We start from the raw sequence: 16,913 nt of genomic DNA on the forward strand, positions 1-16,913 counted from the left end.
TTTAAAATGGTAATTTTTGTAATTAACAGCCCTACCTTTATAAGGCTGTGTTCATACTCGTACGTTGGAAAGCGCTAAAGGTAAATAAATGGCCTGGCTTTCGATTTTTTGTACCTACTAAAGTTGCTTTTATGATTTAAAGCTGCTTTAAACCAGGCCAAACAAACTACATATGTATTTGAACAGTATTTGCGATGAATTACGTAGTTTACATAATATAAAACTTCGAGTGTAGTGTCTCCAACCTTCAGAGGAGTGGGTACAACACGGGCATTTGACATGATTTTTGTTGCAAACACCCAGTTTGATACAAAAAGGTGTCCATGCACACAAATAAATAAATACTAAGTATAATTTTTTGCTTTTTTTTTGTAAGACAAAGCTTATATGTATTATCTTCGTAATTTATCTTTTAAATATAAAAGGGAAATACCACTCACTGATTATAATCACGAAATCTCAGAACCTATAACACCTACAAACATGAAATTTGGCAGGTAGGTTCCTTAAAGGGTGTAGACATCCTTTAAGAACGAATTATACGAAAGTAACGTACCAATTTGCTACATTAAGGCCACCCCTAAGAGGGTAAAAAGTGGGTTGGAAGTTTATATGAAAGTCCTATGTTTTTACGCATCCGAAGTCGCGGGCGCTAGTTATTTATATTGTCGCTCTTATTTTTTTTTTTGTATTGTGCAGGAATCGAACCCATGACTATTTCCATAATATTCAGGTACACAAAGTACCGGTCAACCAGCCCTCAAATTTCCCGGTAAAGTTCTCAAGAAATACACAACAAAGCAGGTAAATGTTACAAGTAAAGAATTTGTAAGACTTTTAAGAAAGTGTTCTATGAAATATGAACTACTGCGTTTGTGAGGTTTCTTACCAGCAAACCTTGTGTTTCTTTTCAAGTGTTAGTTTATGTAATGACTTCAAAGGAACGACTACAAATGCGAAGGGGAAAGTAGGATATTAAGCTTTTAAAATATCGATATGTCTGTCAAAACTATGTATCTGTCTGCCTATTTCGATTTGCGTGAGAGGAACTTAGACTTCGAAACTTTGGATAAAGTTGTAGAGAAATACTTACCCCCTGATCAAATCGTAACTCAACATTAAAAGAATCGCGTTATGTTCACGCATTTTCGTTAAATTTCATTTCCATCTCGTGATTTCATCTCATATATGATGTATACTACCAGAAGGAGTGTGAAGTTTATCTGTTTAGTTGTTTTTTCCATGATAAGATTGTTGTTATCTTATGCTAATTGCAGACTTATCAACTCGGAAAGCGATCAACACCGTATCGTCTTTCGCGAGCTGTCATCGCCTTTTGCGCACTGTCAATTGCGAGGCGAGGCGTTTATGTTACGGTGCGGATAAGTGTGCGTTGCAGTATGGAGTTTCATACAAAGAATATTGATCGCCTCGAGTTGATACGGTTACGATCCCTTTCCGGGTTGATAGATGTGCGACGTCCTTAAATCTTTGTGCTGTCCAAATTTTTTATACAGTGTGTTTGGGATAGGGCTAGCGATAATTTAAGGCGATGTTATTAATGTCAATTTTATTGACAAAAATGCCCCCATATGTGGGCCTGTGTGGGTGTTTAATTTTTTATGTGAGTCTACATCAAAATTGTTTGTATTATGTGCCCGTCTTACAAATAAATAAAAAAGCGATAATTTAAGACGATGGCGATGGGATAGCCCAAACACACTGTATATCATCCTCAAATATCAAACTTCCAAGTCAACGCATTCTAATACATAAAAAATATCACTTACCGCCTCGAAGCTCGCAAAGGAGAGTGAAGTTGCCTCCTTCTTCTAGAGGGCCGACCACACCAGCCACGTCCCTCCCTGCCTCGTCGTAGAGCAGCAGTTGATGAGGCGGCACTGTAACAAACAAGATTTATGCATTTTATTTGTCTATTTATATTTGTTGCACATAATCATCTAAACTAAACCCCGAGGACGAGGAAGACCCCGAATCACATGTAAATAAGGACCTTAAAGAAGCCCAAGTCAACAGCGAGACGACCCAGGATCGAGCTGCCTGGAGACGCATGATTCAAAATCAAAAATATTTATTCAGTTTAGACCACAAGTGGCACTTATGAACGTCAAATATAGCAAACAATAAAAAGAAAAGGTAGCCTTTATGGATTAGGAGGACCGACCCCAAATAAAATGGGAATGGGCCAGGCAAAGAAGAAAATACTTGTTGCACATAAACACTGTACAGTGGCGGACTTAATGCTAGGTGGTATTCTCTACCAGTCAACACAGGTCAAGCTGAGAAAGTAAGGCGGCGTAAATTACAACAATAACGACAAAAAATTATATTGTATGTACTATGTATTAACGCATGAAATGTTCAAAGATATTAGTTGTCGATTTCATAAAACGTTAAATCAATGTTGTAAATCAATGTTTTTTTTTTACATTCATGCGAAACAAAAACTGAATTTGAATGTGGACTGTAACAATATTGAGTTTCCGATATACTTATCAGTACAGTTGGAGCGTAATGATCAATTTAAATCTATGCGGGTCATGTTGTTGTAGGGACTCGGTTACAAAACATTTTTATGTTCCACTGTAACATTTGAAGCAGGGATGTTATGGATATCCGTAACCGTAACCGAAACTTTCGGATATCCGAGATAAAAAAATATCCGAAACCGTAACCGTCACCGATTCAAAAGTTTCGGATAGTTTCGGATGTAGACAGTTTAAATTGTTTTTGTATAGCATTATATGTAAAGGCATAACAGCCTGATTTACCTTTATAAGTGATGCCGTCTAGTATCAATTTTCATTTTTTTATTACTTTTTATTCGATGTAAAGTGTGCGACCATGAATGAACCGTATTGGACAACTATTGCAAATTGCATTCTAAAGCACAGATATCCGTAACCGTAACCGAAACTTTCGGATATCCGAAATAAAAATATATCCGTAACCGTATCCATAACCGAAACTACATTAGGTATCCATAACATCCCTAATTTAAAGTTTCACTCGTTGTCATTTTAGTACAAAGTATATTTCAGTACTAAGCGATCAAGTTCTGTTAAAAATCTGTTGCGGAAAAACTGAAAATTCTCCATATTTGTTGAAAATATTATTATTTCGCTTTTTTTAGGCAGGTTTTTTGTCCCATGTTCTAGATTAAACTCTATCTATTAGGAATTAACAATTGCTCATATTATATTTATGAAAACCGAAACTAAATTCATCAGATTTCATACTAGAAATGGAAATACATTTTCCATTCCACATAATATCTGACTTCGCAATGTTAGTAATTCATTTACGAGAACGTGTATTTACTTCGTAAACTATTGTGGAGCTGCCTATTTATAAATTCAAATAACATATCAAAATACGCAATGAAATAGGGATTTATAAAGCTTAAGATTCTACAATAAAATACAAAAATGTGTAGGAAGCCGAAACTGCCTACTCGTAGCTCGCATTATCCTACTAATATTAAAAAGGCGATACTTAAATAATATTACGCCCGTATTTACAAACATTACTATAAGGTCTCACAGTGCGCGTGGACGCAAAGAGTGACACACAAACCAATCACAGAGCTCTATTCAACGCTGTGCGTTGGATTTGCTGCTTCATTTAAGCAAGCATCCTTTGTGAATACAGGCCTTAATCATTTGGAAAAGAATCTGACAAAGGTAACCGAGTATTTTTCACTGGTTCTTCATAATACTGGCCTAGAACTTTCCAAGTCTCCCAACTTCTTCTACATTTCTTTTCATTACAACAAAAAATAGTCAGATTGTAGGTATGTATGTAAAGCTTTTTCGGTGTGTCACTCCTGTCCCCTCGCTTCTAAACACCCCTGATCAGTGAGTCAGTGAGTAGTGGTAATGGAGCTTTCCTATATTCTAGGTTTTTTCCCACAACTTAACCCGCGTGAATTTTGCTACGTAACAGAAACACTTTAGCGCGTCCCTTTCAAAAACCGGGATAAAAACAATCCTATGTTTTCCTCTGGGTCTTAAACTATCCATAGACTACATTTCACCTAAATCATCTCAGTAGTTCGAAGCATGAAAAGGTTACACTTTGGCAGCCAGAGTTACTTTTGCATATAAGTAATTTGTATGGATGAATGGTAAATCGATTGCCATCTTATCTTATTTTATTGGATATAGGGTCATCTATCTCTGCATTGGAGACTAACCTTTTTTTCGGTGGTAAAAATGCATTGAGTTAACCCGCTGCTGTGGTTAGGCAGTGGGTTATGTGGGGCTCTCCCCTCCAGAAGGAAGGGGCCTACCCACTAAAAATCCACCATCTCCATCTCGCTGAGCATAAGTGGGAGCCGGTGTAGCGAGGCCTTTCACGACATGTTCCACCTATGCACAGACCACAGATCACAGAAACTAAAGGGAGATGTGACAAGGGGGCGGGGCCGGTGTCGCAGCAATATGCCCAAAAATGCTGCAGACGTCATAATGTAAACAGTTTACATTGCTTGCGTAGTACCAGGCCTGTTCATCTCCGCGAGTTTACATCGAAAACAAAACACGCACGATGGCCCACCTACAGGATACTATTCGACAAGGCCTCACATACGAGCGAACTTTGACTCACGCACGCGTATTCTTGTGTATGATGGAAGAAAATAAAGAAAATGGTGTACTAAATACTGTGCAGTATTTAACTGCCTAAATAATAATAAAAACACAGAATGTACTTTTTTAAGTTGCCTCAAGACACTGAGAGGTAAATAAGTAGTTAATATTATTCATGATAATTCATGCTAAGTCATGTATTTCCTCCGCCATTTTGCAATGACATTGAGCATACATTTTTTTAAATACTTTCGCGAAGTAAAACTTCTGTACGTAGTACTTATTATTATTCTGTGGTAGTACTAAAGATTATTCGAACAAACTGATACCACAGTGGATAATAAGCACATATTTTGATTACTTTATGTGTGTGAATTTCCAATGCGACACTGAGTTTCGAACTCAGCGCATTAGTTGGCATCTCTCTATATCTCTATGGCGCAGACCATCCGCTATGAGTGCAGAATCCATCTTTAATTGAAGACTAACCTAACCTGATAATGGAAATATTCAAACTCACCAACAACGTTCAACTTGATCTGGAAGTTCCTCGTGGGCGAGTTCTTGAAGTCGACCCTGCACCGGTATATGCCTTCATCATCCAGCTGTATGGCGTCCACGGTCAGTGACGAGGGTCTGGACATCGTTACGAAGTACGCCCGCCGCCCGAAGGCTAGCGGGTCCGACCAGTGCAGCGCTTTGTTGAAGCTGCGCCCGCGCACGTCGAAACTGGAAAAGAAAGGGTAATTAGATATATTTCTTCACTCACAACGGAGATGTCCGAGGTAAATATACATATCTATTTATCATTTATTTGCATAATATATTAGCATCATACAAAACAATCTCGAGAATCAAGCTCCCAATGAGCATATCTGTCAATGTCATGTCAAAAATAACCAATCATGCAGCATTTGGACCTCGCGTCTACGTATTGCCATCTGGCGGATTTTTCAAACGCGAAAATCCTTATTGAAACTGGGTAGGGTGCAACATGGACATTCGACATAAGCTTCGTTTTGTCCACGTGCAGGTGCACCCTAAGGCCTGCCTATTAGGAAACTCGATTAAGGCCTTCGAGCATTGTGTCGGGCCTACTCTTACCTGATGGAAAGTAATGATCGAAAAATCGAGCTTTGCCCAGAATGGAACACATAGGAACTGACTACTATCATCATCATTATGGCATTATGATCATAGTGGTAGCTACTCAGGCAGGAGGACTAGAATAAGCCCTACCCACCACTATGATAACCAGAAAATGTTGCCCATACTGGGAATAGAATACGGGACCCCCTGGGTCTGAGACAGACAGAAGTACTTATACCTATCAGGGCTATCATTCATCATTTCAAAAAAAAGTTAGGTAATAATATAATAGATGCCAAAAAGTCTAGAGCCCCAATTCAAAAGAACATAATTTTTATACCATACAATTTTCTATGGAAAGCGAGAAAATTTTCTAAAAAAAGTAACAAGATGTTCATACGTTATTTAAGATATACCAAACCATATATTTACCTACCTACTCTCATATAAACTTGAACTGGAAGCGTGCCAGCGTGTCGTAATACATAACTTAACTACACATATAAAATGAATGTATTTTTCAAAACCACAACCTTATCTGAGGCCTTAGAGACCGCGCACACTTTATACTTTGGCGACGAATTACTTTAATTATTAAAATCGCCGATATTTTTAACTTCTACCCCATGGACCTATAAAAAAAGGCGGACGGAACTCGCGCTACAACAAAACTGTGACGCAAAATTTTGGCGTTTGTCTATTGTGTGAGTGAATTTAGGGATGCCATGTTAGCCAAAACATTTTACCCATTTATTTTAAGAAAAACATAGATCGGCAGATTTTACTTGGAAATGTAGACAGAATTATTCCGTGCCATTTTAAAAGGATGAAAGGTGTATGCGTTGAGGTAGGCGCGAAATTTTCAATGTTCAAATTTTCTTACATTGTTTGCAAGTCAGTGTGTCAGGGTATGTACATAATGTTGATCAAAAATGATTCACGCAGTTACAAATTACGAATCTTGTGTACATTATAATCATAATCTTATGCATCATCAATATATTATTATTATCTCTGATAGATTTTTTTTAACATACAACCTGACACTGACTTGCAATCAATGTAAGAAAATTTGAATTTCGCAGTTCCACATTTTTGGGAAGGATCAAATTTGCCTATGAAAATATATCCCATTAAAACACAATTATTATGATAAATTATTTTATTTCCATAGTATGCGTAATACATAACTAAAAAGTCCTAAAATCATTATTAATTTCCCATATTTCGGGTAATTTTCCCACGTAAATAACTGAGAACACTGGTCTTTGACGTATTATTTTTTCGAGTGAATGACGTTTGATTTCAATTAATTTCAATATTTTAATGTCGGGAAATAAGTGATTGGATTATTATTTTGCCTGTGAAATGTGATTCCTTAATTTTTGTTTGTTCGAACAGAACGGTTTTTACACAATTTCATCACACAAGACATGTCGTATTCGTGTTGTTTTTTCGCTGCTTGAATGTGTCAACTGTGTGAAGTTTGCACTCGAAGTGGTGTAACAGGGTGTGAATGTGTGCGTGCCGGCCTGTACGTACAGGCAAGCTGGTGTATCCTAATGTCACAGTATTTTGTTGATGAGAATCCGTCCGACTTTTTTTATAGGTCCATGTTCTACCCCCTTATTAATAAAAGTTACACCCTAGTTGAACTCTGGCTTAAATTGTCATTTAGTAAGGGAATGTCATTTTAATGCAGGGTTCATCTCTTATTAAAGTGACTTAACACTTATGAGCTAACTCAATGTTCCAAACTGTTTTCAGTTAACTTCAAATTGCGACATGGTACAACAACATTAAATACTTTTCATTCGATTATTTACTGTCGTAATTATTTTAGCCCTCCGTCAACTCATTATGAAGTAAGTTCCACTCTTTAAACTGAGTGCCTAAGCATTATTGGGCGATGCGGTGCATTGTTATAATTCAACGATACTGTAAGGTCAAATGGCAAAAATCGGAGCTAATACCCCAATATTGATAGTAGTGCCCTCCTGCCAATGTCATATTCGGGACACTTCAGTGTTGTCTAACTATATCTATCTTTACATCTCAACAACAACACATAATAAAGTATCGAGTGTGCTCGCACCCTTAAATCCTGTCGTATTTATCACGAGAACAAGCATTAAACCGGCACACACGATCGCGTCTCTCGCCTCGTTACGCCGCTATTTGCCTTAGGCCGATTACACACGGACGACTGGCTCTAAAATCTCAAAGTTATGGCCAGCTGATTCGAGGTAACGTTTGAAACTAAATGTAGAATGTAAATATTGATTTCCTTTCCAAATCGTGTGTGGTTTTTAAATAGGAAAACGGATCTAGACCCAAGTTCAAGCAAAGGAACTGGGTAGCCAGCGCCAAGTGTAATATTATAAAATTATCAAAAGCATCCTCTTGAAAAAAGTAGTAATAGGTAGACTTTAAAGGTTTTCTGTGTCAGTGAAAAATGAATAAGACTATTAAGTTTATCAAGATACTATTTGAATTAAATACTTCAATATTAATATTGTGTGTCAAATGATATAACAGGCGGCCTTATTAATATGATACAAATAATAAACAACCTGAAAAATATGAGTGTTAGGCAGAGGCAAATAAAATAATAATTAATATTAATTCACCTTGTAATGAAATTCGAATAAGAAATTAAATACTTATTCAGTATATAAAATATTTTCTTTAATACTTACATATTTTTATGGCTTCATATTTTCTTATGGAATCTTTGGGGCAATAAATTAAAGGGAGAAAATTGATAACATGTTGTCCTCATCAAAGCCACTCATTTTTATGGCTTCAGTAAAATATAGCTAAATAAATATAGGCGTTGTTAAATTAAATTATATTACGAATTATTTATCATTCATAAAAGATAACCTTTGCCCGCATTATTATTCGCGTACGAAAAAAACAGGTTTCTTATTGAGGTCATCGGTTCATCAAGCACGCACCCATTCATCATCACGTAGACACTCTTAAAGGTACTTCATTGAATTTTGTCACAGCTTGCCTCAAATGGAGGTCGAACCTACGACTTTTTTGCTAGCCTGTAGTTGCTCATACCGCTGAACTACAGTTTTAGTTGGTATAAGTAGCTATACGGTACTCAAGTAGTGTATTTTTTTTTATCCACAACGAGGAAGCTCTTGGTCTGTATCTCACCTGATGGTAAGTGACGATCAGGCCGAAGGTGGAAGCGAGCTTCACCCGGAATCCTCAACCACAGAGGAACTGGCTATCTTACCTCTAACTGCCGGAACACAATAATGCTGTTAACATTGTTGTTATGGCGACAGACTTCGGTAAGATGGTGGTAGCTAGCCAGGCGGACTTAGAAAAAGCCCTACCACCAACCAAACCGAATAGAAAAATCTGCCCCCACTGGAAATCGAACCCGGGACCACTGCGTCTGAAGCAAGTGGTCTTACCACTAGACCACAGAGGCGGTTAATAAAAATTGCAATAAATATAAAATAGAACTTATATTTAAACTGCAAATAGCAAACCAACAGCAAAAATATAAGTTTTAAACTATTCCATTGATTGGCAACTTTAAATTTAACTAAAAAACTCCCGGCGCTACTACCCTCATAAAAACTGTATCGGGGATTTAAATATTTAACACTGAGCCCGGTCAGAGGCCAGTAACTTTGCTTTAAACGGCCTATTTAGTTGATAAATCCTTTTACTGACGTTTAGAGCCTGCATTATTTATGAACAAAAATAAAAATAAAAAACTAATGAAACAGTTAAGTAAATACCAATTTGGTGGCTTGGACTGGTCGTTAGTGGACTGTAAGACTAGCAGTTGCAGGATTGGAACCTGATGGTAGCACGTATCAACAGTATCATAGATCTCAATTATATTAATGAGGATTGTAAAAGGTGCTATCTTGCAACAAATAACTTAAATTAAATCATTTATTAATAATTTTCCATACCTACTATGATGTTATGAAGAGGTTCAGTTTGTAAGTTTTTTAGTTTCTTTGCAGGAAGTAATTTCTGGATCTACTGAATAGATTTTGAAATATCTTCCAGCAATAGAAAGCTACATTATTTAGTGCTAAGGCACTAAATAATGTAGCTAAAAATGCTAGCCTAAGGGCTAGCATTTTTGTTTTTCTTAATTCATTTCCTTGTATGCGTGTTTGTCTTGTTGGTTGTCCTGACCTGATAGATAATAACTAAAGAGAAAAATGCAGAAATCCTCGCGTGCGAAGTTACCGGCAAAAGCTAGTTTTAAATAACTTTATATCCACAAAATCCAATACACCAAAACCGCAGTTATGCGGTCAGTTTATTAATGGTTATTTGTATGGATGTTAATTAGTAAAGTGACCTTAAACAGTTTAGTATTCATTAAATTCATTAATTAATACGCGACACTAATCAATGGTCGCATTTCGGTCACCATTAAACGGATTTTCGATCGTGTAAGAAAGAAAGAAAGAAAGAAAGAAAAAATGTTTATTCAGTATCATCAGTTTTCGCCTTTTAATCGTTAATTGTTGACTATCGTTTGAATACTGTAATAAAATTGATATTTGACACATTTTTATCAGAAAAACTATGTTACTTGGTGGAATCAAAATCAAATCTTTACCATTTAAGAAACAAATGAAAACCTATGGCTGAAACTATCATGTGCGAATTGAAATTATCACGCGTGAAAACCCATTGAAACTACCTATCATGTGTGAAAACCTACTAATAGTTAAATTATGTAGGCACTAATTTTTAAGTGTGCGATAAAAAAGACACAAAAAAGTGCATTGCATGAAATAACATGGTTTCTGCTAGTTCTAAATATTTCCAAAACTTTTTTACGACTTTACGACTAATCGCAAGTGTGTCGCAGCCTAATGTCCCGCCCATCTCGTCACCTCGTTAGCGTCGGACTTTAAATAACGTTGCACTTTTAGTTGATTTTCAATAATCCAGCAACTTTCAATTTACTTAGAGTTACACTTTGCCAAGAAAAAAGTTGCCTGACCCAGTTTTTCGTCGTGGAGTCTAGGAAATCCGCTTAAAGATTGTATTTAGTTTAAATATAATATTATGTTTCTCATCTGTCTATCTATTCTTACGACTGAGTGTGGTATCGTTGTTAGTTTTTATACATTACAACATTATAACATAGGTAAGTGTAATTTATTTTCATAATCTTCATATTTTAAGACCTCACTAGAGTAAAAAACCGTGGCTTCAAAAATTGAAAATTGAAGATGTAACGGAGATTTGATTTTCATTCCGAAAATTCGGAACTTCCGATTGATTTAACCTATTGATCTAACCTTCGATTCCGATTTCAGTTCCGATAAATTATATTTTTGGTCTATAAATTGTGTAGGGTATTCAATTGTATTACAACCTTTTATTCTTGGTGGGGATTCTTGGATGGCTCAAACTTGGAGTGCGAATGTGGTTTTGTTCCCCAGTCGACGAAGCACTTGATGTCGTGCCCTGCGTGCCCAAACAACTGCACGCAGGAAGATTTAATGAAGGCTACTGACAACGCCATTCTTGTGGCGGAGTTTTGGGCCAACGCTGTGTAGGTTTGTTGTCGACACGACAAGAAGAACAATCTTTTATTTAAATTAATTTGATGCTTCTGAAATGAACCTACCCAGATTTAAAAGCTCATAAAACAAATTAGGTGGTAATTAACAAACTAAAAGTTTACTAACTGTGCTTTCAAACTATTATTTCGCTAAAATATGAAATATTTCTAAGATACACTCCTCAATCCTAAAATTTTTCATCATGCGTATTCTTAAATATGAAAAATTCATTTCATTCCTCCGTCAGATAAAAAAATAATGTTGTATTGACAATAAGTAGTTTCAATGTGTTAACTTAAGGCTATGCTTGGTCCAATTTCAATTTCTAGTTACGAATATCTAGCATGTGCAGTTCGACGATTAGAATGGCTGAATACATATAGGTCTGGCTTGAATGAAAGCAAACAACAGCCGAGAGCCTTATGAATGACTTGATAAATTGCTGTTGATGCCGACGAGCTTTAGGGTAAGCCCTAAGTAAGGGCTTGTATACGGTAGTGAGTGAAGCGGCGATTATTTTCGAAGAATACGGAATACCCAAGGTTTTTTTATTTCTCACATCTCAGTAGCCTTGGCATTATCAAATCAATGACTGCTTTTCTTTAACAATTCCAAAAGATACCTAAGATATAGACTATAGTTATCATGACGTCATTGGTCATGTTAGAACGACACGCAGAGTCCCATACAAGTTACTATGGGCGGGTGACATTTGACGTCACGCTCAGTTATTTCCATACAAAGTTTAAACACTTTTTTTATTTCCAGTCCGATTTCTTTAGTAGTTTTTCAGAAATTCTATGATTTAACTAAAATGTTTATTTATACATAATTTATTAACTTTTAAAATCGATGCATATTCCCCATACTGTAAGGTACTTGTATCTAACATATTGACATAATATACTTAAGTAGATTATGCTTTAGTTAGACAGTCAACAGTTTGGTCAAACTAATACTTATACAGTAGGTGGGACAAGATAAATTCTAGCTAGGTATCATGTTAATAATTGTGGAGAATACCAGGCAGAAATTTTAAATAAGAAAATGAAATGCTCTTGTAGTATTAACAGAAGTATGAATAATAATTTTAGTTGGGTCAAAATAATTGTAAAAGTAATTTCAGTAAGCATTCGCAAATTAAAAGTTATCAAAAATTCTGTTTACGACTTCTATTTTATGAAATCTTAATTATCATAGTGCTTAGGCCATGTTAAAAACCTACTTTTCCATGTTTTTCAAATTCTTATTGGACTTTTCACTATAATTAGTAAAAGGCAAAAGGCATTTTACTTTAATCTTTCTGTCGAAATAGAATTAATCCGATTAATTATTAAGCTGATTAAAAGTTTAACGAGTCTATTTCAGGACTTTCCTAAATCTCACGTAGGCAGGATAGTAGTGATTTTCTTTTTGTTCTTTTATCTGGCATCACAAAGTATAGATTAGTAGAAAGATTCATACTGTACCTATCTTAGAGAATGGAGACCATTGGAGTTAAATCAGCCCGTATTCACAAACATTACTATGAAGTACACAGTATAAATTAAAAGTAAATTAATCACTCACTGGCTGCGATACAGGCCTGCGAGCCTAGTGCAGGAGCCGCCGTTAAACTCAAATTATGTAACAGTTTTGGCAAAAAAGTTTATTTATTTCGAGACCTGCTCGGGTAAATGTAAACTAGGTTCGGTTTTCTTTATCCATTCACTTTGTTTTAATTACTAACACTAGCTTATAAGTACATCTGTAACTACTAACCCACTATGGAAAATGTTTTTTCTGAAATAAAAAAAAAATTATTTTTATTTAAGTGCACAGTGGGCGTAGACGCACAGGGTGACACACGAACCAATCACAGAGCTCTGTTCAACGCTATGCGTTCGATTTGCTGCTTCACTTAAGCAAGCATCGTTTGTGAATACGGGCGTCAATCTTTTTCTATAGCTATGAGACGTGTAGTAGTAATCAAAAAACCGAATCGAAATTGTATGTCAAATTGTTTACAGGTCTAACTACATTGGCTTATTGAAGTTCAAGGCAGCAAGGTTCTGGAGTGGTCCACCCATGCTTCCAACCGAGCAATATGGAAATCATTGGGAAAGACCTATGTTCAGCATTAGACGTCCTGCGCCTGAAATGATGATGATGTTATTGATTGAAATACATAGATAGACTATGTTGCGAACTTCACACAAATTTTCCATGCATCTTTTTCATATAATTAAACAAAAAGAGAATGCCCAACTCGCTGACTTATCAACGCCCCACAAGTGCTTGGAGAAAAGAAAGCCCTCCTAAAAAGCAGATATTTTCTTTTCTCGTTTTCAAGATAAGTCCACCATAAAAAGTTCAGCGGTTTATCCATAAAACTTAACTATAATAACACACGGAATTACTTTCGCATCTATAATATTACTATTATGATTCGTATCAGAAACCATCAATCCTTAGAGACCAAACCGAAGTCCTGCAACTTACTATCACGTATCGCAATAAACCTGGAGACAGATACTCTTCATAACTGTAGTCACATTTTATGGTAATGGTAATGGCAAAACCCTGTCAGTATTTAGTAAGAATCTCGTAAATCTTAGTCACGTCCGATGCCCTTGAGGAGCTCAGACTAAGGCTGGGTTGCACCATCTTACTTTAACTTTAACATACGTCAAAGGTTTGTCAAACTCCAAACAAAAAACTCCAGTTATGGTTATAGTCACGGTTAAAATAAGGCGGTGCAACTCAGCCAAAGTTTCAAAAAGTTTTTTGTTGAAGATCTTAATATGTTAATAGATGAAGCTATTTCATCATGATCATTTGAGCCACTGTCTGCTGTTGAATATATGCCTAAGAATCAACAATCAAGAATATTTTTTTCGCATTGATTATGGTACATTTATGGTAATTTAGTTAGTTATTGAATTTATCTAAAAACATCAGTACTAAAGTACGGCCAACGAGAAGCGATACCAAATGTAAACAAACCCAATGTCATGGGTGAACCCGTCTGACTTTGACATATTTTGGCGGGAGAACGAGACATTACGACAAATACACAACATGGGTAGAGACAGAATATTATATTGTAAACTCGACAGTCTATCGACCTTTTGTATCGCTGCTAGTTGGCCGTACTTTAGCTTTCTAAACCTAGTCTTCTGTATTTTCCTTAAGGTAGCGTTGATGGGTCAAAGCGACACATTCACCTGACTGTAACCGGATTACTATGATTCATGACGTCAGAAGGACGAGTCTATCTCGGTTCGTTACTTTTAGCCACAGCTCGAATAATACAGCCAATGCATTGGAAATTAAAAAAAATCACTGTCATATCATCAGATTACTACTGAAATTAATATTGTTTTAATTTAAAGTTTTAAACATGTATGACTATGTTCAGCAGTGGACGTCTTATGGCTGAAATGATGATTAAACATGTAAAATCAATGCAGCAAAGAAATCTAGTTTATTAGTAGCGCAGCAATCACGTGATTGTAAAGTGACTAGTACACTTGCGTCACAAAGCTCAAGCGCGTGCTCTCAATGAAAACACATCACACATATTATAAAACTAAGTCGCTTTCCTGTGTCTGTCCCTATGTATGCTTAGATCTTAAAAACTACGCAACGGATTTTGATGCGGTTTTTTTTTATTGATAGAGTGATTCCAGAGGAAGGTTTTTAAGTTTAAATTGTACCTGTGCGAAGCAGAGGCGGGTCGCTAGAATATATTATTATCTCTAGGTTTAATTGTTCAAGCTGTTCTACTCCCGCTGTGTGTAACGAAGCGTGGTCACCGCACGCGCGCGATTACCGATCTCTAATTAGTTCGCGAACTATCCCGGGCACTGTAATTGGCTCTCTAACTCCGATACACGTGATATTTGGTAAGTTTCTCTACGAATAGTAAGCTTGTTTGTTTGTGCATGGCATGGATAAATGGCTGCCTAAACTGGGCATTGCATGTAAACTATATCATTTACTAGCGGCCGCCCGCGACTTCGTGGGCGTGGATCCCGTTTTACCCCCTTAGGGGTTGAATTTTGCACAATCCCGCCTTAGTGAGCACCTACGTTCTAAAAGGAACCCCCATGCAAAATTTGAGACTTCTAGCACTTGTAAATTTTTGAGATCTCGTGATGGGTGAGTGAGTGACCTTTCGCTTTTATATTATAGAAGATAGATGAAAGAAGAATGAAGAGGTTGCGGATTCAATTCCTGATGGGTACATAAAATATGTTGCGAACATTTATATCACAGCCATATCCTACGGACGTAATATTAAACGGATATTTTTTTATTTAGGATATCCGATAGTTTCGGCTAGGGTTACGGATATCCATAACATCCCTTGTGCTGAGCACTATAGCTTCTCATAGTACAGACAACACATCAGTCCATACAGTACATTTGTATTGCAAAATCGCCTCTACCACCAAAATTAAGATGCCACTGTGTATACCTTGACGAGCCGTCGTCGGTACCCAATGATGAAGCTATTCACGCCTCCGATTGGCTTTGTCAATCACGGAGCACACAAACACTGCTGATTGCCTTCAGCCACTGATACGTAAAGGTGTGTTCACATTGCTTAGGCTATCCTACATTCACTACCCTATACAAACCTACAACGCGAAATACCACTCACTGATTAATCACGAAATCTCAGAAACTAAAACACCTACAAACTTGAAATTTGACAGGTAGTTTCCTTATAGGGTGTAGCATTCGCAGGGACATTCGCAGTGTAGCGGGAAGGCGCTGGATGCAGGCCGCTACCAACCGGCCATTGTGGAAATCATTGGGGGAGGCCTATGTTCAGAAGTGGACGTCCTATAGGTGACATGATGATGATGGATGATGAGTGTACATCTCTGTTTCAAAAATTACTTATGGCTCCGCCTGCCACGAGTTTTTGCGTCGAGTGAGAGCTAATAATGGCGATAATTTGGTTAGTTTGGATAAAGAAACATGAAACTAAACATTGTGTCTTATCTAGCTGTAATTAACACTATTTTACAACATAAATGTTAAAAAAAAAGATTTTTGTCGCCATTTGACAGTATATCAAGTGAAAATGTTGCCTTAGAAGAGTCATTCTTATTTAGTATCAAATAAGGTTGATCATGAAACTCAACATGATGTCTTATTTGCACTTACTCATTTAATCGACACCCTGTATAAACTTGATAGTATATGTCACTCATGTTGACTTTAAAGATCGTCTTGGAAACTAACGAATCGAATAAACAGACCGCTTTCAGAAAACCAAATCAGTAGATACTAAATTGATTACTTGAAATGTTTGAAAAGGGTTAGTTACAGAGACACACATAAAGTTTGCTGTCATAATTTAGTAATACCTAAGTTAAGATTTGGTCTGAATACTACTTTCGAAAGTCACAGAATGACCTTTTACTCTAGATATTTATTTAAACTGGGCAATACATATACACGTATAAGCGCTCCTGCACACGACGCCGCTACCGCGCCGCCGCCGCGCCGTTGCCGTGCCTTTGCACTGTTTATACGCGCCGCATGTACACCGCTGCCGCGCCGCCGCCGCGCCGCGCGCGATATTATGCTTTGATGGCGCGGTGGGGCGGCGCGGCGGCGGTTTTACTCGGTGCGTATGAACAGA

At 36.8% G+C, this 16,913-nt stretch overlaps 1 protein-coding gene across 1 annotated transcript in view; it reads right to left on the reverse strand.

Annotated features, from left to right (window-relative positions):
• Positions 1–16,913, reverse strand: part of LOC114361681 (nephrin-like) — a 74,536-nt gene that overhangs the window by 26,278 nt on the left and 31,345 nt on the right. Inside the window, exons 3-4 of the mRNA XM_028316807.1 lie at positions 5,131–5,339; positions 1,791–1,901 (exon numbers count right to left, since the gene is read on the reverse strand). Of these exons, the coding sequence (XP_028172608.1) occupies positions 1,791–1,901; positions 5,131–5,339 (320 nt within the window). The remainder of the gene's footprint in view (positions 1–1,790; positions 1,902–5,130; positions 5,340–16,913) is intronic.

The sequence above is a fragment of the Ostrinia furnacalis genome, unplaced genomic scaffold, assembly GCF_004193835.3.
Source record: "Ostrinia furnacalis isolate ACB-3 unplaced genomic scaffold, ASM419383v2 OfSCF5876, whole genome shotgun sequence".
Classification (NCBI taxonomy): Eukaryota; Metazoa; Arthropoda; class Insecta; order Lepidoptera; family Crambidae; genus Ostrinia; species Ostrinia furnacalis.